General features: G+C 39.4%; 1 protein-coding gene across 1 annotated transcript in view; it reads right to left on the reverse strand.

The window, feature by feature from the left end:
• Positions 1–985: 985 nt before the first annotated feature.
• Positions 986–23936, reverse strand: part of Septin10 (septin 10) — a 65182-nt gene continuing 42231 nt past the window's right edge. Inside the window, 7 exon segments of the mRNA XM_051153083.1 lie at positions 986–1361; positions 2891–3078; positions 9473–9605; positions 15737–15849; positions 15851–15906; positions 17699–17795; positions 20218–20379. Coding sequence (XP_051009040.1) covers positions 1346–1361; positions 2891–3078; positions 9473–9605; positions 15737–15849; positions 15851–15906; positions 17699–17795; positions 20218–20379 — 765 coding nt within the window. The 3' untranslated portion in view covers positions 986–1345.

A 23936-nucleotide genomic window follows, 5' to 3' on the forward strand; every position in this document is an offset into this window, starting at 1 on the left:
AGGGGCTGGGAAGGAGCTAGGGAAGGTAGGGACGGAAAGTACAGGTGCAAGGGTGAGACTGGAAAAGATGAACACTCTACAATATTCTACAACAGTACAGTAGCTATGGCTGATAAAAAGGTATATTTTTAATAGTAGAGTCTGAATCCTCTCAATACAAAATAGCCATTTAGTTGATGAGTACGCCAACTACCCTGATTAGATCATCACACATTGTAGAAAAGTAAGCATCAGAGTATAAGTTATGTGTCCACTAAAAACAATAAATTAAAGCAATTTAAACACATTTTAGGAAATACATATATTTGTGGAGAATATCAATTTTATTCAGGATACAGATTGTTCAAATACAAAAGAATGAAAATATATATACCTATACCCATTAGAAAAGACAAAACATTAAATGTTCTAAAACTACTAAGGCACTGAATGCAAATATCTCCTGAAATATGAAGTATCAAGTTTTTAATATATTTAAGATTCAGATGTTCTAATAAAATTTTCAGCTGTCTTAGCCGGACAGTGGTGGTGCACACCTTTAATCCCAGCACTTGGTAGGCAAAGGCAGGAGGGTCTCTGGGAGTTCGCGGCCAGCCTAGTCTACAGAGCGAGTTTTCCAGACAGCCAGACTTGTTATACAGAGAAACCCTGTCTTGAAAAACAAAACAAAAAAACAAAAATACAAAAAAATTTTTTCTACTTTCTTAGTTCCTGAAAGGCAGCATCTTAAAAATAATACTATAATTCGGTTACAAATGTATGTTTTAACTTCCAAACATATTTTGTTTTACCAGAGCAATACAGAACAAGACACACTGAAGCATAAAAGTTTACATATTTTGACACGGAACTGCAGACTATTACAAATGAGTCACTGTATTAAGTATTTTTAACTTTTCTCCTATTGATGTTAGCTTTAACTCTGTAATACATTCCAAAGCATATGCCTTTAGTGTTTTGTTTAGTACACCGCAGAAGAACTATGTTCATGCTAGAATAAAAATGCAATCAGATATTTATCATATGGAGGGTTCTGTAGTTTCAATGGCAGTAAACCTTTGCTATGTAGAAAACACGCAGTAAGCAACATCTGGCAGCAGGAAAGTAGACCAAAGTCTACAGCAAAATAGCAACTTAAGAGATACCTAACAACAGTAAATGTGCGAGAAATATGTACTTTAGCTAACAGATCAGCTTTACAAACATGAAAATATTTTCTGTAAATGTGAGTAACTTTAGCCCTTTGCTAGATAACTGAATTAGTGGTAAGGCAAAAAGAGCAAAAGCTCAAATCATGCAAATGACTTTCGATTGTGATGACCATCTGTGCTCTGGAACTCTTGTGTTAAATAAAATTGGAGCTGGAAAGAAAAAATTCTTTTGAATGGAACAATAAAAAAACATAGGAAACAAAAATTATCAAAAGCATTAATTTTACAACGCTTTCATAAAAGGAACAGCAAATAGACAACACACACATGGTCTTTAGCTATAGGACTTTGAGAAAGAAGAACAAGGATCAAGCCACATTGTCTTGAGGACGCGTCCTTAAAGATCCATGTGCTGGGCTGGGGAGTGGCTATAGCTCAGCTGGTAAAGCATGCATAAAGCCCTGGGTGGGATCCTTTAGCAAAGTAAATGAAAAACTATATAAACTCAACCACGATGGGGGCACACATCTGTAACCCCAGCACTTGGAAGTAGACACATGAGGACCACAAGTTCTCAGCTGCTACATAAAGAGTCTGGAGCCACCCCAGAATATATGACTCCCTATCTCAAAAACAAAACAAAACAAAAAACAGCCTGCGCTGTAACTGCCTACCATAAAGGAAGCCATATTAGGGCACAAGGAATGAAAGAAAAAGGAATCTATGGGTTTGTCTGACTTTGTGAACAATAGCATAACTCTCAAGGAGTGCTTTTATTGGGGAGATATACAGGAAAACTGGGAAATATTTTCTTACGCTAGATTACAATGAAGAAATAAAGTAAAAAGCTCTTATCTTTTTTAATTCAAAGCATGGTAAAAACAGTAATAAGTTGTATTTATAATTTATATCTCAAAATGTAAAACTTTAATCAAAACACATCTATTATGCATTCATTCTTTCAACAAATAATTACACAAAATACAGGCACTGAGTGCACAGAAGCAGGAGCCTTGCTCTGTGAGGAAGACAAGAGCACTGCCCTCCTATGACAGGGGGCCTCCCAACAGAACAAGTAAATTGAGACTATGATCCAATCACTACTGGTGCCACCCCCTTGTATGTGGCCCTCTCTCCTTCCTCTGCATTTGTATATCCATCATTGATCTCACCAGCTCCCACTTCAAAGCCAGGAGTTCAGCTGATAGCTTGATTCCCTTATTAAATAAAAAATTCCTCCAAAAATCAATGATCAGTACAATTAAATTTTAAAGTGAGCCTAAGAATTAAGGTTTTATTAACAAGATAGTTAATTCTGTGATTCTCCCATCAAGTGCAGTTTCCAGGAGACATAAAATACTCTGTGTGTGTGCGTGTGTGTGTGTGTGTGTGTGTGTGTGCGTGCGTGCGCGCACACGTGCTGTGCACTAATCATGGCAGAGCTGTGAATTACAGTACCCACCTCCTTCCACCCTGCCCTACCTGCCCTTTCCACATGGTGAGACATTCTATTCTGTCCATCCCTTAATTTGGCTAAGCCTGCAGACCTAGGACATGGCAAGTGCTGCGCTAAGTGCTGCAAGGACGGGGAACAGCAAGGACCAAGCCTCTGCTCTGAAGCCACTGCAGTTTGGTAGCAGGAGGCAGACAGGAGTAAGGAGACAGACAAAGGAAAGCCAGCAGGGCAAGGAGACAAAGGTAAGGGGAGGGATATGGGGACAGGGTGGCAGGACTCTTACTTCTTTCGTTCTTTGTCCTTCTTAATGCTGCTACCTGCCGCCATAAATGCCTGGTTCTGGAATAGATCACAGGTAGCTTTCTTTCTTGAGAAAGCAATTGATTCTTCCTCCAAAATTCTTCTCTTTTCTTCAAGTTTCATTCTCTCTTCCTGGTGAATTCTTTTAAGGTGCTCAAATTTGGCTTGAAGCTGTGAAACCAAAGTACAGTTCCCATAACTGACACTATGTGGCAGCACAGACACAGGAATGGTTTCTATCTGAGCAATACAACGCCCTCCCTTCCCTTCATCCAACTTAGTTAATGCTACTGTCCACACTTGCAGTAAAAGCATTGAGTTGCCATGGGAACTCTGATCTTAAGAGATTTCCTTTACCTGACTGAGCCAAATATATAAACACGATAGACTTGGGAACAAAACTTTTGACTATTCGCTAACATTTTTATGTTTTTGCCCTACATTGTATCTGTAAAGCCTATTTAATAAAGAGTCTCAAATTCATGCTGAATAAGAATAAGGGACACAAAAATATAGAAGAAAATTAACAACAAAAGCAACAACAAAAATATTTTCCAAATAAAGATAATACATGGTTTTTAAAAAAAGATTTGAAAATCATACCGAGAAACTACTGGAAAGCAAGTGTCATTGTCTATTTATGTCAAGAACCTCACACTTGGTCTCAGTTGGCAGAACTATTTGGGAATTATTTAGAGGTGTGGCCTTTTTGGAGGAAGTGTGTCACTAGGGGTGGGCTTTGAGGATTCCCAGCTCTCAATTTTTGCTTCGGAGCCATGCCTGCCTGCTGGCTGCCATGCTCTCCACCCTGATGCCGTGGGATCACTCTCTGGAACTGTGAGTCCCAAGTTAAGCACCTTCTTTTATACGTATCTTGGTTATGGTGCCTCTTCACAGCAATAAAAAAGTAACTAAAACAGAAAGTTACACCAGGGAATGGGCAATTGCTGGGACAGGCCTGACCACACTGTTTTCTAGAGGAATGTAGAAGACTATGAGGAAATTTAGAAAACTAGGAAAGTAGGTAAAGGCTGTAATTGGGGCTTAACAAGCTATCCTACTAGGGCTGGGAAGACTTTAGTGCTGAGAGCAATGTAAACAATGGAAGGCCAAAGAAAAGTTAAATTTGGAGGTTATTTGTAATTCTTGGTGTAATAGAGTTACACTATAGTGAGGGAGTGTTATATATCCATCAAACACAAATTAGAAAAATTAACTGAGATTATCTACGCTCAATATAGATGTGCGAGCCCAGAATATGTCTTTGACATTGTCTTTTATGGTCTTTTGTCTTTGTTAGACAAGTAGTTCGCTCTGGGAAAGACTGACCAAAGGAGCCCCAAAACAGGACTTAAAGAACAATACAAAACAGTGGTTACTTCAAATGGCCTAGCTCAGAATCCCCAAAACAAAATGTAAAGATAATTTATAAGAGGTCCATGAGACAAAGCTTCCAAATTAAAGCAGTAAAGAAAAACAGGTGGTAATGGTTGACCCTGAGTCAGCTCAAACTGGCTTCAGGGACTTCTTCACCAGGGCACCAAGAACAGAGCTGAATCATAAAGATGGAAGCACTGAGGATGCCTCCAGAGTTGTTCCTCTATGAGGGAGACTGCATAGGAGGTGTGCTCACCCATCCATGGTAGAAGGGCACCCTTGGTGGGTCAAGAGATGTGTCATCTTGAGGACTGCCTACTCGCTGATTCATTTTCCTTCCCCTTACATATGGGAATCCAGGACACCCTTTTTTTTTTTTAGATACACCATGGAATACATCTAAAAATATTAGGCTAAGTTTGCCTTAGATACTCTTGAAAATTGGGGGAGAGAGAAACCTGGCCTCTGAATGGGATCTTGAATTCAAACAGCACACTGCACCTAGATCCACTCTGCAGATGAAAAGTTAAATGAGAAGTTCCCTATGACCAGGTTTCTCCTAATGGACAACCTCAACTTCTATAAAGGCTATACACTGGATCCCATTCCTGAGGGTTTGTTCCTGTGGTCTGTTTGTGTTAACCCTTACATACTTGACACTGACTCAAAATTCCATGAAGAATAAATATAAGTACACTCTGCCCTTATTATAACATAGAAACCATTAGACAATTTTAAGTCTAAAAATGTCAGAGGGTGGTTTTTCAAAAGCATTTCCTCTCTGGTATCTTTTCTTTATTTCTGGGTAAAAAGAGCAATCAATCTGAGAGGAGGGAACTGTTTCCTATCTCCTGTCAATACCTACTCTAACACACAACGCAGCAGACAATGGTAGCTCATCTGGTCAAGTTTATGTGTGTTATAAGGAAGACAACAATGGTGGCCAGAGAGATGGCTTAGAGGTTAAGAGCACTGTCTGTTCTTCCAAAAGTCCTGAGTTCAATTCCCAGCAACCGCATGGTGGCTCAAAACAATCTATAATGAGATCTGGTGCCCTCTTCTGGCCTGTGGGTATACATGCAGGTAGATCACTGTATACATAGTAAATAAATACTTTTTTTAAAAAAGAAGAAGCCGATGACAACTGTGCAGGGTCCTGTCTAGTCTACACCCCTGGGCTCCTCCTTCCTCTTTCCTCGCTCCTCCAGGAAAGAATAGGCATTTGCCATCTACCCCAAATTCTTCAGCGAAATAAATTTATCTCAGATTATATTTACAAGGCTAATATAAAAAGATTTTTTTGTTCTCGGTGTACTTTCTCTCTTGCTTATACAAGATAGTACATGATCCAAGGTCTTTGGAAGCTCTGCTTTCAAGCTCTCGTTTGAAAGTATCATTCTAAGACTCTCCAATTCATGTGAAACCAAAGGAAAAATAAGTACAAGAGCCTTTAAAAGAATCCGATGGCAACAAAGTATCCCACTATAGCTTTTTGTGGACAGGTAACCTGAGATTATGTTATTCCATGAACATAATTTGGTAAATGTTTTCCTTTTATTCTTTATGGCATTAATGGATATAAAGGAGCCAATAAACAGGAGAGGAAAAACATAAAAAGGGTGTACATGATAAAGGTTTATGGATGGAAAAAAAAAGTTTATGATGGAACTTAAAGATGGAATATGTATAGTGATTAAAGGTTATGAAAATTCCTAAGGTAAAAACCAAACTAACCAAGCAGTAAGTAAATCTAGACCCCTGTTCAGATGTAGCCAATGGACAGCTCTTTCTCCACGGTTGTTGGGGGAACAGGGACTGCTTCTGACATGAACTCTGGTGGCCCTGATTTGATCACTTCCCCTTGGTGGGAAGGCCAGGCGGACACACAGAGGAAGGGAAAGCAAGGTATCCAGATGAAGCCTGGTAGGCTGGTCATATGGTGAGGGAGAAGGTCTCCTCTGTCAGAGGTCTAGAGGAGGGGAGTATGGCACAAGAGGGAGGGAGGGAGGGTGGAATGGAAAGATACAAGTGAGGGGACAATAACTGGGATATAATCTGAATAAATAATAATAATTATTTCTAAAATTTCTACTTTAACTAAAGGGGTCCTCTTATGACATTGATCAGTTCTTGGTAACAGTTATAAAAACTAATTTAAAGAAAAATGTATTTAACCAGCATAATTATTATATTCTCTGCTATGTTTGTGAAAAATCTGCTTTTGTCTAAATTTTTTCTGTTACACAAAAGTTAAAAACAAAATCTATAATCCACTCTACAAGAGGGATGAAACATCCTCTGGGTTTTCAAAAACCTAGCTTCCGAGTTTTCAAAAACCATAGCTCGGAAGCCTAAGCCAATGAGGCAAGACGGCTAAAAGTAAAACCAGTATTTTGGCTCTTGCCATCTTAAGGTAAGCCAAGACTTAGGGGCAAAAGAACCCCTCTAAAAGAGCCATACTGCTCTGATAAGTCCTTTTTGATCACAGAGGACAAGAAGAACCTAGGGGCTGGACTCTAACCAGTCACATCCTGCAAAGAGAGAATAGTATTCACCAGGAAGAGGAAAGATTACAAAAGTCAAGGGGCTCCTCTTAGGTTCCCAAGAGAATCCCCAGAGTCTTAACCGACTTTAGCAGTAAAAAAGGTTAAATTTTGACCACCTACATGGTCATAAACACACAACAAGAAAGCATAACCAGAAACAATTAGGCAATTCTAGCAGCTGCAGCCAGGATTCCTGGGTGGATACTATCTCTTCTGCTGCGCCCCTGCTCAACCTCTTGTTTGGGAGCCCAAGAATCTGGAGCTCTTCTGGAGCTGCCCTCTAAACATAAATATCAGCCAGTAGCAATGAGACACAGGCTGATAAATAACTTATTCATGCAAGTAGAAAGTCATAACCTCTAGTGGTTTGAATAAGAAACACCCCCCATAGGCATATGTAAACATCTGGTCCCCAGTTGGTGGCAATCTTTGGGAGGTTATGGAACCTTTAGAAAGTGCAGCTTTGCTAGAGAAAGTATGCCACTGGGTGAGGGTTTGACAGTTCATAGCTTCACTCTACTTCCACTTTCATTCTGTTTTGTGCTTCCATTATGGATGTTATCTGTTAGGTTCCTGCTCCAGCCACCTACTACCATGCCTCTCCTGCCATTATGAAGGCCTGCTCTGAAACCATAGCCCAGACAAACTCTTTCTTCCACAACTGCCTTGGTCATATAATCTTATGTCAGCAACAAAAAGTAACTAAAACAACCTATGAATTATCAAAGAAGACTGGGAACACATGGCGTATTATAAAGCAAAAACAAAAAGAAACATACCTAAAGACATATCGAACACACCAGAACAGCAAAGAGTTCAACATTCTCATTTGGACTCTGTAAAAAGGACAACTGACACCGAGACAGTGATGGCCCTACTAACTTGTATGTGACCACAAAGTGGGTATGTCAAAGGACTGAAAGATCCTTTCCACTTGACAGTCTTCACTGCTTGAAACATCCCAACTGATTTCTAGTCATTCACCCTTCTGTATTATGCCTTTGGTAAATATCTGAAACAGCTCAAGTGCCTGTCTTTAAGGGTCCTATGACACCTTGGCTCTGCCTACCCTGAGCAGCTTCTGTGTTCACTACTGTCTTAGCTAACCACTTACAGTGACTGTGGTACCTTTGTGGCCCTTCTCTAGCCTACTCATACCCTCATACCTGTGTACACTATTGTATGCAATGTAATGTGTGATCTGAGAGTTAATACTAGTAATTGAGATTGGAGTAAAAGGCAGGTTGCCAAGAGCCAGTGATCAGGGGAAATTGCCATTACCTTGGCATTGTACTCAATGAAAGTTATGTCATCTGACTTTACTTACAAACTTGTTCAATAAATATCAGCACTGTGGAAACACATCAATGTGTCTATGTTTCTGACAGCTCATTAGCAACAGACAAGTGCTGTGAATGCATGAAGATCTGAGTCAATGCCCAGAACCCCTGCTAAAAGGCTCAATGAGGTAATCTGTGCTAAGTTATCCCAGCAGTGGATAGTAGAGACAGGCAGATCCCTGGGCTCCTGGCTAGCAAGCCTAGCCTACTTGGAAAGCCCTGGCCAAATCAAGCAAGCAAACAAACCAAAAACAAAGTGGAAAGCACCCAAAGTTGATCTCTGACCTGCATACATATATGTATACACACTTGCACAAGGACATTGACACACATAAGAAAATAGAGGAGCTAACTCAAAGCTGAAACCACTGCTTGAAGAGTGAGAAGAAAAACTTTATCCATTAGTATTTTCTCATGCCAGGCTGATTGCCATTGTTCTCTAGTCCATTCATGAGGTCCAAACGCAAGCAGAAAGGAAGCCACTTCACAACTTTCATGGTTGCCTCTTTTATGGTAAAGAACAACCCCAATTTTGTCGTGACTGACTGTCCTCTGAGCCAAACAACCACCATCTTGGTGAGTTTAACTGCAACCCCTGGCAAAAGATAATCCCAGCTGGGCTGGTTAATGGTTGACAACCCTGCAGGGAGCCTCTGAGTAGGGCACCAGATTCTCCCCTAACTCTCCAGCTGCTCCTACCACCTGGCAACTCTGCCCATGGCCTGGGGGAGGGCCTAGGAGGCAACAGAAGACTACAGCCAGGGGCTCCAACCATGCTGCTACCAGGGAAGCCTCCATCCTTGCTGAGTAAGGCTTCCCAGGAGTGGCCAGTGGGGAGAAGTGCTGCCAACTCTCTCAAGTACCTCCTTACCTAGGCTCTGTAAGGGAACCCAAGAACTAAATCACTCGGTTCCCCAGAGTAAACATTGGCAAAAGTGTGCCTTGGTCTGTTGTTGGGACCTTGGGAAGAGGAGTAGACATTGCTTGGTCTCCCCTAGGGAAGGAATTTTAACTACAAAAACACTCAACAGGCCACAGCTGAAATGTTTCTGATTACAGTATTAGAATGCTTCTTACTGACCAAGTAGTTACAAGTCTTTGCTAAACTGTTTCTAATGGAAGAATGCTTGCTCCAAAGCCTAACGGTTTGACTGGATTTCAGGTTATAGTTTCTTTAAAGTCTATATTTAAAGACTATGTGCTATAGTTTTCAAAGGCCAATTACAATCTTAAGTAACCCTCCCATTTTATAGACTCTCCAAAGCAATAGATACAAATGACCTGGAGTTGAGCTACATTTACCTCTCTCTCAGCTTCTTTCAATATGGCTTCTTTCTCCTTTACTCGCTGCACAAACATCTGCTTCATCTCTTCTTCCTTCCTCTGACGTTCACCATAGAATTCGTGTCTTTTGGCTTCATAAGTCTCTTGAAGACTAAAAAACATTACTTGTGTTATTATTATATTAAAAAGACGATATGACAGTTTTTGCAAGGCTTTCTATGCCTTATATTAGGCCTTATTTTATCATTTACCATCATTTCTGAGAACCCCCAAACGTGCCACTGCCTACAGCATCAGATGAAAGGCTCTAAATGCTACAGCTAATAAAGCAAACTAAGACTGATTAAAAAGTCCTTCCCAAGTACTCTGGTTTGATCCCACACATGTTCCTGTTTCAATCTTTGTTACGTAGCATCAGTCTAGCTACACGCTGAGTAATGATGCCACATGACTTATCCCCTTTGCTTATCCTTGAGCACTGAGGCAGGTCAGATCTATTTGTAGAGCTGACATCCCCAAAACCCAGTCCTCTTTCTATTTCCGCAGGTATCGTAGCCAATGTGACCTCTGACATTTTCTGCCTTCACCATTGAAATGTTTTCCTTAATGATCTCGGGGCTTCTAGTTCCTCTTCTCTCCTGTGTTCTTCTGGTCACTCCTGAACTTCCACCCAAACCACAAAGCTCCTTATCTTTCTCCCTGAGTTATACTTACACCACCTGAAGAACAAGATCACATCTCTTTTAGACAAGACTCAAGAAACTGCAATCTGCCCTACTTCTTTTCCAGATTAATTCCCCAACAAATGAATCAAGTCCCTTTAGGTTCTAGCCAAACCAAATAACTCACTGTCCTTAAAGCATTCCTTACATTTTGAGTTTTCTCCAGTTTCTGATGCCACTGCCCACTTCCAAAGCTCACTCTGTTCTGCTGCTTCCGCTGTCTTTGAAGGCCAAGTGCAGAGGCAACTTGCTCTACAAAGGCTTTCCCTTCTCCTCGCTATACTGGTCCTTCCTAAGCACCTTCCTAAGCATTTACATCCTCTTTCCCTCTTTTTAATAGATCACGAATACTGAAAATAGGTACAGGACCTTTGGCCATCTGTTACCTGTCTAGACACTAGTTTCTTCTTCATTGTTTCTTTAGAGACAAACACTTCTCCTACGTAGAGACAATTCTGGCCAAGCAGACTGTTCTGAAATTCTAAATAGCTCTCTTTGCTTATGTGTAAAACTCCAGATGTACAACAATAAGCCTTCCTACATCAGACATGCCCAGCCCTCCCATTTCAGCTTACTGTGTGAACACCCCAAGATTCAGCAGACAATACAAATTCACTTTCCTGTTATGTCAGTCAGAAATTTCTATTGCATTTAAAATGACATTAAATATATGTGGATTTAAGAATGTTTATTAATATGTGATAAGTTGAAGGAAAAACAGTAAAATGTTGCATGATAAGTATCACAGCTGAGAGGACATGCAGAGCAGGCCTTCTAAGATGATACCCTAAACATCTGTAAGAACATCTCATTAAGAACAAAACACATCACTGTGCTAAATACCCTAAGGATTAGATGACTGCCTCTCAGAGCACGGAGACAACTTACCTAGTACTAGGCTTTGTGGGTTTTTTTGTTGTTGTTGTTCATTTGTTTGCATCTCATTTTAAAGAAGCTTCTAAGTGTATTAGCAATCTTGGCAAATTTCAGAAACTTCATTCCATTTTGCAGGTAGAATTCATATGTCTTTTATAACATGTACATAATGAATAATGTGTTGGCTTTTTTTTTTTTTTTTAAGACAGGGTTTCTCTGTGTAGCCCTGGCTGTCCTGGACTCACTTTGTAGACCAGACTGGCCTTGAACTCAGTAATCCACCTGCCTCTGCCTCCCTGAGTGTTGGAATTAAAAGCATGTGCCACCACATCTGGCTCTGGCTTCTTCTCAATTGACAGTTAAAATGCTATCTTAATACTTTATCTGTACACACACCCAGGAAGAAAATAGAACTGGTGAAGAGAAAAGGCCTAGACTTTAATGACTATATGCCACCAGCAATAGATGCTCAAACAACTCTACAGTGTCTTCACGCCCACAGCAAACTTGAAGAACAAGCATTGACATTCTTATTTCCAGATGAGGGGACAAGAGCTTAGCAAATCTAACTAACACACCTGGAAAGCTAGAAGCTGGGGTGTGAACCAAACCAGACTTCCTTTAAAGCTCACATATAACCATACAAGATCTGACAGCCTCAAGTCAACTGCAACACAAGAAAAGAGGTGTGCTGTTCCTGCTTCCTTTCCATCACACCAACTACTTCTGACTTTCCAGGATATGTAGTTATGGGGGAAGTTGTAATTTGAGAGATTTGTTGCGTCATTCTATGGTGGTGGAGAAAGTCTTAATAGCTCTCGGGAACACGATATGTACAGTTGGTCCTGTGAATGAATGAACCACTGTTCACTGTCACGTTTATTAAGTGAACATGAGCATTTCCTGCTATACTATGCCCCTCTCTAGGATCAAATTAACTTGTTATCATGAGTATGTAATGCCATTGTGTGATATTATGATCAGTCTGACTAACTTGAAGCAAAAGGGGTAAAAAGCAATTCTTAGTTCTTACATGGTCAAATCCACAAGCCTTTTCACAGATGGTCGTGTTACGTGTACAGTATGAAATAAACATGGTGAATTTCTAACTCTATTAAATGCACAGTTACTCAAACCTTGAGAGTTCCAAAGATAAAATTTCAGTATAGCTATAGGCAACAGTTAAGCAACTCTATAATACTATATAAATCTTCCTTTCAAAACACTAGTTCCTAGCCAGATGTGGCACATATCTGGATTCCTAGGAGTGCCTTGGAGATAGAAGGAGGAGAATTAAGCATGTAAGAGCACCCTGAGCTACAGAGCAAGCTGCAGGTCAGTCTGCACTACATGGTGAAACACCATCTCAACAAACTGGGGAGCAGTTCTTGCCTGAGTCTGATTCACCGCAAAAACAAAAACTACAGGCGTAACACACTTCACTCATTTTGAATGAAGAGTTCACAGAAGTTAATTGTGAAAACAGACTAGATATGATAATCTGACATTATTAAACTTGGGTTTTATATTTTTATAAAAGTATAGTTCATATAACTTAAATAATATAAAAATATTAAGGCCGCATGTGGTGGGGACACCTTAAAAAATCCCAGTACTTGGTGGGCAAAGGCAGGCAGATCTTTGTGAGCTCAAAGCTAGTGGCCAGCATGGTCTATGCAATGTGTTCCAGGCGAGCCAAGCCAAGCTACACAGTGAGACCAAATCTCAAAAAAAGTACATATGTACAGAAACAAATACATACAATACATATCAGTTTATTAAAACTCCAAGTGTATAATTATCTATGCTTGGACCTCATGATAAAAATATGATTGCTATGGGTGGATTAAGATATCAACTATGATTCAGGGTAGCCATTTGAAATAAGAGACGTTGGAAAAACAAACTGAAGACCTGGTAATGAAGGAAAAGAGCCCCACAGGCCCATATAGCACGTCTTTTCATTGCTATGTTGACACAATCCAAGCATTAAAGGCCACTCATATTTTTAAAAACTTAAGTGGGAAAGAGTCCTCAGAAAATAGAAAGTAACATGAAACTGTGAACTATGAAGGCTTGCTGTGTATCCAGCTATAATAAACTTTCTCTACAAACTTCATCAAATCTCACAAAAGGACCAAGCACTACAAGTGCCTCAGGCAGGCCTAAGAAGTCCAGAATCTAGTTTAAAGAGATCCCCCTTGTTAAGTGGAGCAGCCTGCGTAGGACAGAAGTTGTCCTCACACTGGGGCCCGCTTCACATCTGTGTCCTCTGCCAGGACCCTCCAGTGCTGCCCACTCCTCCTCCTGGGCTTTGTTCTGGTTTCTCCGACTTAGTATAGCTGAAATTGTATTACTGTCCCAAGGGTATCTCTCCTAATTTTCCAATTTAACCTAAAACACATCCTCCATCTCATAACGTATCTACCTTTCCTTTAATGCACTCATCACAATTATAATTTATTGTGCAAAGAAGATTTAATTTGGGCAGCCCTTGTCTACAAGCTTATTAACTCCAAAGCAGTTGGAATCATACAAAACCACCAGCACGTAGCCCAGAGCCTTACAAATAGTAGCCACTTGGGCGGAAGCTGTAGTCCAGTGGGTAGTGGGCACACTCAGAAAACTTGTGTGGTCTTGGTTTACTCAGACCCTGGCACGTCCTGCCATCACCGCCCCAACACACACAGCAGCTGCTGTGACCTGCTTCTGTTTTACCAAGGGCTGTTGGTAAATCCCACCAAATCCTCTCAGCTTCGCCTTCTGCTTAATTACATTCATTCTGAATGCTTAATGAGCTGCTTAAACTCAACATTTTAAAATTTTCCTGATCATGCACCATCACTAAACTCTCCCTATCATATCTTGCTTGTGTCAGCGACCACCATTTGCTTTGCTTCTTAGGTGGCTGAAATAATTTTTGATTCATTTTTTTCTTAGCATCCTAGATCCAAACCAATCTTTAAATAACTCCTTAAAGCTGTATATCTAAATATGTTACCATTCCTTTCTAAGCCTCTATCTTCCTGTGCCTGGCCTCTCAGCTTAGCCTATCCGTGTCCACTTCTGGTTGCTCCACCCCGTCCTCTCTTATTCACATAAGGCAAAATGTCCTCTCCACACTCCTGTCCCATCTAGTGCGAGGGCAAGTTATGTCTGTCTGACCCACCTGTATACATACCCAGGAGCTAGCATGCTGAGCAGACGGATGGCAGATAAACAATAATTACTGGCTGAACGGGCATTTAACATGTAGATTCCTAGGCTCCATCCCTGGAATTCTGACCCTGCACTTCTTAGTCATCTACAAGTGCTGATGATGAGTCCACCAGGCAACCCGGCCTCTCTTCTTGAAGATACTGCATAGCTGTCCTGTTTGCTCTCACCTGGGATCTCTGCCTCCTCAGTATACACAGAGACCTCTGAATTGTCCCTGAGACTTGGAAGAAATGAGAAGCAAAACTTCCTCTGGGATACACTAGGGAAGCCAACTTGAAATAGTTAATCTTCAGTAAAGATATAATATGATCAGAAAATCATCAGCTTATCAGAGCTATTGGCATCAGCATTAATTTAGTAGAGAGGGGTTAAACACATACAATTCTTAATTTTTTATGTTAAACCACTAATGACATTTAAACTTCATCTATGATTAAGTCTTCCAAAAAGTCAACGGCAATCCAAACAAGGATTAGATATTCTCTTGCTCCTTCCGACTGTGCTTACTCTGTGACACGAGTTCCCAGCCAACAGTAGAAAAGGAGTCCTCGCTCTCCTTTTCTCCTTTCCAAAGAGTGGGGACCCTAAAGACCAAATGCTTTACCCATCAAAACTGTTCTAGAGTGATTTATCCAATCAGACTTGATTAAGTACATAAGGAAGTAGAATTCTATGTATATGTGTGTCCATTTTTTAAAAATCAGGCATAGTACATAGCACCATATAAAATTACCAAAGAAATTCACAGCAGCATTAAGTAGTCCAGTCATTTATCATGGTTCTCAGGTCTAAAATTCTTGCAACTATAAGAAACAATTTGAACTCAGATCCCTACAAGGGAAAAATATTAGATGTTTGGCTAAGCTCCTGTTACTGCAAATGTTCCTTCAGAAAAAGCAACTAATGAAGACTGAGATGACTTGACTTATGCAATAATAATTATACTTTATCCACTTCTGGGTACACTCCCCCACCCCACAAAAAAAGCCCAAGCAAACAAAAAGTAAGCTGTTTCCTTCAGTTATCCCTATACTAAACACTACACATTGTAATTATGTAACTTTTTTTGTTCTCCTTGTTCAGGGCCTCCCACATGCTAGTATTCCTAACACTGAACACAGTCACCACGCCACCTCGCCCCACCTTTTTTTCCCTTTTTTCCCTTTTTGAGATAGGATGCTATTTGTATTGCCCAAGTTGGTCCTGAACTGGTTCTACAGTCCAGGCATAACTTGAACTTACAAGCTCTATGACATAGTTTCCCCAAGTAGCTGTATAAAAGGACTGTCTTTTTCTTAGCTCCTTTAGAGTTAGGCATAATCTTCAGAAGCAAGAACTTAGCACTTGATTGGAGAAGCCAAATGAATCAATTTCAAAGTCAGATTTCCAAAAGTTCACTACCATCACTATGGATACTTAAGAAAGAGTAATCCTTTTTAACTTCCTGTTGCTGCTTTTCCCTTACCTGAGGGGCTTGTTTTCTGGGCCCACATCTGCAAAGCCCATTTCCTCCAGTTTGCAGCGCCTGTAAAGCTCATAGTGCCTTGTATGGGTCTGCTCCCGCAGGTCCTCCATGTTTTGTACAAATTAGCATTTCCCGCAGCTTTACAAAGTCACAGTGATTTTCATTTTCCACTAGCCATAGAAAATGAAGTAAAGAACAATGTTAGTTTTAATTCCTGTCACACAATTTTAGTTCTTGTCAAATGAGCATGTAAATGAAAACATAAGTGAAACAAACAGCAAGATGGCCAATTATGATTAATGGATACTATTAGTATATACAAGCAACCAAGGAAGAGATTCTTGCATTATATAAACCAAATTACATGTAATATTAACTGACTGAGAAATCTGCTTCAAAAATAGTAGTCTATGGATAAAGAGGATGTAGAAAAATATTTTTCAGGCTGGGCGTGGTAGCCCACGCCTTTAATCCCAGCACTCGGGAGGCAGAGGCAGATGGATCACTGTGGGTTCGAGGCCAGCCTGGTCTACAAAGTGAATCCAGGACAGCTAAGGCTATACAGAGAGACCCTGTCTCGAAAAAAATCAAAGAAAAAAAAAAAAAGAAAGAAAGAAAGAAAGAAAGAAAAAGAAAAATATTTTTCATTGCTGTACGCTCCAGTTATTTCACTAGTATTGTTAGTTTACCAACTATAAACTCAGGGCATTTTACTATTTTTTTAAACTAAGACTGTTCATTCTGAAGCATTAAATTCTGTCCAGATCTACAATAATCAAATTATTTTTCTACAATATTTCAATTATTAATTTATATTAAATATTTAGAATTAGTGAACACATTGGTATAGCCATTCTATATTTATGATTACCACAGAACTATAAATAAATATATTACAGTGACCAAGACTTTTAAATTTTAGAAATGTATTTAATTATGTATCTGAGTCAGACCTGTCTTGCAGATTAGCATCAAGCTTGAAATCTTCTGGATTTAGCCCAACCCCCAGCCCCACCCTCCTGCAAGGAGCTAGGACTTGAGGCATATCATACCCAGTTTATTTTATACTTTAATTAAATTAAAAGTTTTCCCAATATCTTACTTTCATTTTAAAAATACTATCAACTGAGCATGGTAACATATATATGCATATAATCCCAGGACTTAGAGGTAGAGATGAGAGTTTCACACTTTCCAAGCCAGCTAGGCTACATAGCAAGAACATTTCATAAAATCAAAGGCAATCCTCTCCCCAAAAAGTCAATTAAAATATTAAAAATACTCTGTAAGCCAGTCTCCATTTAATGCCATTAGAAATAAGGCCAAGTGGGGCACACAGTCCTAACATGCCCCTCAAACTCAGAGAAATTAAGCAGGAAGACATGAGTTCCAGGCCAATCGGGGCTACACAGCGAGGCTATATCTTAAAACTTCAAAACAAACAAAGTCAAGTAAAAGTGCACTAATTTACTTGCTTATTATAATGCTAAATAAGTGTATTTAACTTTTTAAGCTGGCTTGCTAATTCCTTTTGAAAATACTTTAGCAATACTATGATCAGAAAACATAATTGTAAGATAGTACACTGTGCTCTGACCTACACAGCAATGCATTTGCATGTAATATTTACCCACTGCCTTAAAGATTAAAATTCTCATCAAGGACTAGGGATGGAGCTGCACAGAGCATGTTCGAGCATGCTCAAGCACGCTGGCTGGATCCTCAGCATCAAAGAGAAAGCTACATTCTGACCTAAGTATACAGCTGCACATCTCACCTTGTGAAGGTGACCAGCAGAAGAGACATGGAGCGGCACAGGGAGATGGCACAGCTCTGGCAGCACGCAGCCAATTCCTCTGATTACTAATTATAATCCAAATAAGCATCACCTCAATTTGTCTGATTCAGTTTTGCGATTACCAGGCAACACATATATTTTCTGTCATAGTTTATCTTATTTACCTTGTACAATACCCCAAGGATACTGGCGAGCTTTGACCATTTTATTTCCAATTTTTATCTCATCCATACTTCCTACAACAGCAAATGGCAAATGTCCCTGGAAAGGAACCAAACATCAATCTCATCATTTTTTATGCCACAATGTAAGTGACTAAAATATCAGTGATGAAAATAATGAAGAATATTTAAACAGCAATTCTACTAAGCTTGGAATATGTACTAATTATTCTACAAGTTACTTTTGAAGACTACTAAAAACTTATTTGCTGGGCATCTCCCACATAAAAGGCATAGTGTTATTTGAAAATTAAAAGAAGGGGGGGGGAAGGAGAAGCAGGAGGAGGAGAATTCTGATAAATGTGACACTGTCGTGAATATTTTCCCCCTAAAAAGCAAAGGTGTTTTAGAAACTGTACACATCATCTAGTATATAAAATACTGTATCTACATTTAGTATAACATGCACGCTAACAATATAAATGCACAAAGTCTTCAAAATGACGCTAGTGCAGTAAGTGCTATGCAAGCCAAGAGGAACAAGAGATTACTGAGAACAGACGGGCGCCATCCAAACTGGGCTAGCACCTGGGAGTCAGGCCCACCAGAGTAGGGAGAGCTCACATGCTTAGCTGGGGCCTGAACTGCAGAGGAAGATTAATGTAAAAACAAGTAAGGTTTAATATTTAGCACCTAAATGAAGGTTTCTATTTTTCTTTCTGTTTTGTTTTGTTTTGGTGGTGGTGGTGGTGGTGGTGGTGGTGGTGGTTGGTTTGTTTTTGTTTTGTTTTTGAACAGGGTTTCTCTGTGTAACCTTGGCTGTCCTGGACTTGGACTTGCTTTGTAGACCAGGCTGGCCTCGAACTCACATAGATCCATCTGCCTCAGTGCGCCCAAGTGCTAGGATTACAGGTGTGCAGCTCTGCACCAGGCCAACAAATGAAAGTCTCTTAACTTTCTTCTGATAAATTACTAATGAGCATATGAATAAAATTTATAAAGGTAATTTAGCATAGTGGAATGAAAATCACTTCATTTACATTATCAGGATTTAAGAGCTATTTAGTTTAGGGTTTCCTATTATCGTGGTTGAGATGGCTCATCTTCACTGTCAACAGGAGCAGATTTAGAGCCATGTGTGTTTGTCTGGGGAAGGTGTAAGTGACCGTGGGCAGCATGATCCCTGGGCTGGGAACTGCACACAGTAGAAAGGATGGACCTGAGTGAGCACAAGCATCACTTGTGTTTCCTGACAACAGATGCACTGTGGCAGCTGCTGCATACCTCTGCTGCCACAACTCCACACCATGATGGACTGTAATCTCAAACCACAAGACAAAATAAACTTCAGTTGCTTTTGTCAGAACTTTTGTCATAAAAGAGTATCTAATACAGTGGTGTATGATAAATCAGAAAAGGAAAAGGAAAAAGAATGAACAGTTATGGGATGTCGTTGTTAGGCACTTAACTAAGGGTACATCATTTAACCCTCATGAGTTAGCCCTTATAGACTGCTAACCAAATTTTGCAGACAAGTAACAGTCTCCAGAACGTATTGTCATACAAAGCATGAGACTCAAAACCCCAGCCCTTCAAGAACTTAAGAAGTACAAAACTTTCAGAAAAATAACTTAGTCGTTTTCATTACATTAAATTAAGCAAACCTTTCATCTGTACAGGTGACACTGTAAGGGAGAATGAGGGTCAGTATCAGCTTCAAGAGTTCTTTAAAATGCAGCTGCATTGAGGTTTTTCTAAAGCATGGCAAAATTCTAAAGCATTCCAGGGGAGGCTGCACGATCCTTTCCTGTTTTTCAAACAGGAGAGAACGGAGCCTTTCTAAGTCAATCAAAAGTGGTTCCACTAAAGGTAAACCCCAGCTTACAAATCAATTACTCAGTCAGGAGAAAACAGAGGAAGGAGAACAAACCTGGAGACACCCAGGAACTGTTTTCCAACCAGCAAAGCTTACTCCACTGGACTTTCTGACAGTTCACCTTAATTGAAGCCCTTCTGGGAAACACAGTGAAAACACATCTCCCAGGCCTCCCTTTATTTATGGGTGGTACATCCCGAGAACCCAGTAGATGCCTGAAAGTATGACCTGTGCACAGCCCCATAGAGAGAATGCTTTTTCCTATTCAGAACACTTGCAAACATTTATAAATTAGGTACCATAAGAGATTAATAAGTAATGATCAAATGGGACAATAAACACTGAAAATATACAACTGTGTCTCTCTCAAAGTACTATTATACTAGAGTCAGCATTGTTTTCATGATGTCAGTCGGTACAACGCCTGTGATGAGATTTTCATCACACTATTCAGATTAGCACACAACTGAAAACTAGCACGTATTTATTTCTGCAATTTTCCACTTTCTATTTTCATAATAAAAACTAAAACCTCAGGAAGTAAAGCATCGGATATGTGGGACTCCTGTTGCAACAATGTCAATCAAAACTCGACTCAGCTTTATTTTTACAAGAGGAACAGACTTGTATGCAGTGCGGAGCTCACATTCATTGCACCGTTGATCTTGGCAGTGGTGTCGTCATCTGTTGGAAACTGATAGATCTGAACACCATTGTTGACCAATTCACTCATGAGCTTCATCTTAAACTTCTGCAATTCGCTTTTAGAAATTGTGTCTGCCTTGGCAATTAATGGTATAATGTTCACCTATTAAGAAAGAAAATACACAGTCTCATCATGGAAGTTTGTGTTTTTAATCCTATAGTCATAGTTTTCCCAAACAAAAACTAGTCTCTGACAATAAATTTCTCTGATCAGAAATTGGCAAATTATGATCCAGGTTGCTGCCTACGTTTTTATAAATGATAGTAAGCTGAAACACCACCACATCTATACATTTATTCTACTTTCCTGTTACAAGAGATGAAAGGAGTTGCCATTAAGCGCAGAGGAGGCTGACATATTTTACTACCCACCCTTTTCCAGACAAAGTGTTAAATCCCTCTAACCAAAATAATTAATAGTTGTCACTCTCACATGTGCATATACATAACTCTTATACAACCATTCCTATGGATGCTAGGTTGTAACAATTCTTTTTATTATTTAATTAATTTATTCAGATTATAACTCAATTGTTATGGTTCTAATAATTTTTAAAGGGGCTCTTGTAAAATTAAATTTTCATTTGCATTTAGGTTTAGAATCTCATTATTTTCTTTCCATCAAAGTATTTTTCAACTCCACATGAGGCAAGTAAAAGATAATAGGCTATAAGCAAAAATCACCTGCTTAATTCACTAACAACTTTTATTTCTTAATAATCTGAGAATTAAGTAATTGATGCCCAACAAAAACTAAGAGAACAGGTGACATTTCTCCTTTGCCTCTTTTTTCCCTTTATTCACTGCTGTCAGGCCCAGTCATCAGACAAGTCTACCACAGTACTGGAAGGAAACAGCCAGTACCAGCTAAATGTTCTGATGCAAGGACCGGCTTCCGCAGCATCGCTGCAGCCCTCTTACTGCTTGAGAAAGAGAAATGTGGGGTTGTGAGCACTAACTTAAAAACTTAGTCCTGGATAAGATTAATGTCCCCACAAAAGGTTGATGTCTCCACAAACTAAGTTTTCTGATCATGTTTTTCTATTTTGAACCTAAACCCTTAGGCTAATGAACTAGATACATGTGACGCAGTATAATTTTCCAAATAGTGAAAGTAAAAATAAAGCTGCAATTCCTCTTCATTTTCTAAATGTTTCTTCTTCTCTAGTTCTGCACTGACTCGGTACATGCCTCTGTATTTACTAGCCTTCCAAACACTGCCAAGGAGATAATGGTTTTGCCGACTATCCATGAACTGGAGAGCAGAAAACTGCAACATTATGAGTAAGTAGGTTTCAAAGTACATAAAAGTTGTTTTTATACCAAATACTTGGTTTCAAGAATCTGTACTGAGAGCCAGGCGTGGTGGCACATGCCTTTAATGCCAGCACTAGGCAGGTAGAAGCAGGCGGGTCTCTGTGAGTTTGAGGCCAGCCTGGTCTACAGAGTGAGTACAGGACAACCAGGCTCTGTTACCCAAAGAAACCCTGTCTCGGCAAAACAAAAACAAACAAACCAACAAAAGAATCTATACTGAGATATTCAATCTTACGTCAAAGTTTTAAAATTGTAATTGTTTCCAAGCTACATAAATGTATTAAATATCAATGTGTGCATGGTTCTCACAGGGAAGAGAATAATGGATGCTGCCAAAGAGGGTCACTTGTCACCATCTGAACAAGACAAAAGCAACTTTCCAATCTTCACATGAATGATTAGTGCTGGCAATTTCTTTCCTGTCACCAGAAAACATTTCATTTCAAAGTCTTTGGTAATGTGTTTCATAAGTAACTTGAGAGGTAAGGGGTTGGACTGCTGAAAAATATTCCTGAAAATCCACTAACAGAACTTATTAGTACAAACTGATCCTGGCAGAGCTAGAGGTGGCTGGTTGGCCAGTCCTTCCATTTCCAAGATAAGAATATTCTAAATAAAAATTTGGCTATTAATAAGAAATTAATAGACCAGGTAACAGGCAACTGCTTTGAACTACGTGGCTCTTCCTTAGTGAGCTCACCCCTACTCCAGTGAACACACCCAAGCCTGGCTAGCTTCCTCAGTGCAGCAACAGCGGGTACATGGCTGGACTGCAGGGAAGCAAGACAGTATTTATTTGTCAATCTCTGTTACTTACTTATTTTATTAAGTTACTGAAGTGCTAAGAATTGGACCTAGGGCCTCGCACATGCTAGGAAAGTACTTATCAGTGAGATGTGACATCATTACTTTTACCAGGGTTTTTTGAGACCAGATCTTACTCTACTGCTCAGGCTGGCTTCAAATTCCTGGTCTCATGCAATTCTCATGCATCAGCCTCCCCAAGAAGCTGGGATTACAGGTCTAGCACCACACCCCAGCTTCTACTGCCTATTTTACAATAGACTAGTATATTAAGAAGCCAGAAGGCCATGGTTAACAACCTTCTTACACAAAACACAAAAAGAATAAAAGAAAAAAGAAAGAAAAGAAAAAAAGGTGCTTGATTTTATGAGGTCGTTTACACCTTGAAATAAAAAGAGAATATATTTAAACCATCAAAGTTAGAGATTAGTGATATGTGTTTATACACTATAATAAAACAATTCTCTGTCTGTGGAATACAATTATATTCTGGCAATTTAAGAAGAAAAGTGCCAGGTGCAGTGGCCCATGCCTTTAATCCTAGCACCGGGGAGGTAGAGGCAGGTGGATCTCTGTGAGTTCAAGGCCAGCCTGTTCTATTAAGCAAGTCAAGGACAGTCAGGGCTACGCAGAGAAACCCTGTCTCGGGGAGAAAAAAAAAGACAAAAAAAGAAAAAGTAAGCAACATGCCTATCTTTTTTACATACTGAATACATAATTGAACAGGGACAATATACATTATCCCATTTTATTCTCACAAGGTAATGATAATAGCTATTTCTTACTGGGAATATCTACTTGCTAGGCCCTTTATTTAATTGGATTAATTTTCGCATCTACACTTGAAGCAAGACTTTACCTACTTTGTATATAGGGAGTTAGGAAACTGAGGCACAGAGAGCTAAAAGCCCTTGCCTCAGATGAAATAGCTTGTAAGGGATACAACCAATATCTAAGTCACTTTCCACTGATAAAACATTCTATGGCCTTTATACTACATCATACTTCTCTCTATAATACTAAATTTCACTTTTGATTGTAATCCTTTAAAAAGCACTAATTTGTACATGAACAGATTCCTTTGGGATTAGGACAGTAACTAGTGTTTTTCAACTTTTAAATAAATATAAATTTTTTCAACTTTTAAATAAGCATAAAAATTTTCAGTGAGTTAATTTGTGAAACTATTTTAAAACTTCCTAAGTTTATAAATATCTACTTGATTCAAAAATTCAGGAGCAAATCTTCTTGGTATGGTTCAAATAAAAACATATTTCACCAAGATGAAATACTATGCTATAATCTTTGCCAATGAAGTTATTCTTCTAATTTTGTCTAAAATAAAACTGTCAAATAACTTCTATATGAAAATTTACAGAACAATTATAGTATGTATGATCACTAAAAAGAGAACTTGTTTAGTATTTGTATCTAAAGATATGCAGAAGAGCATGCCTTAAATCTCAGCACTTGGGAGGCAGAAGCAGGTGCATCTTTGTGAATTTGAGGCCAGCCTGGTCTACAGAGCAAGTTCCAAGA

The sequence above is a fragment of the Acomys russatus genome, chromosome 11, assembly GCF_903995435.1.
Source record: "Acomys russatus chromosome 11, mAcoRus1.1, whole genome shotgun sequence".
Classification (NCBI taxonomy): Eukaryota; Metazoa; Chordata; class Mammalia; order Rodentia; family Muridae; genus Acomys; species Acomys russatus.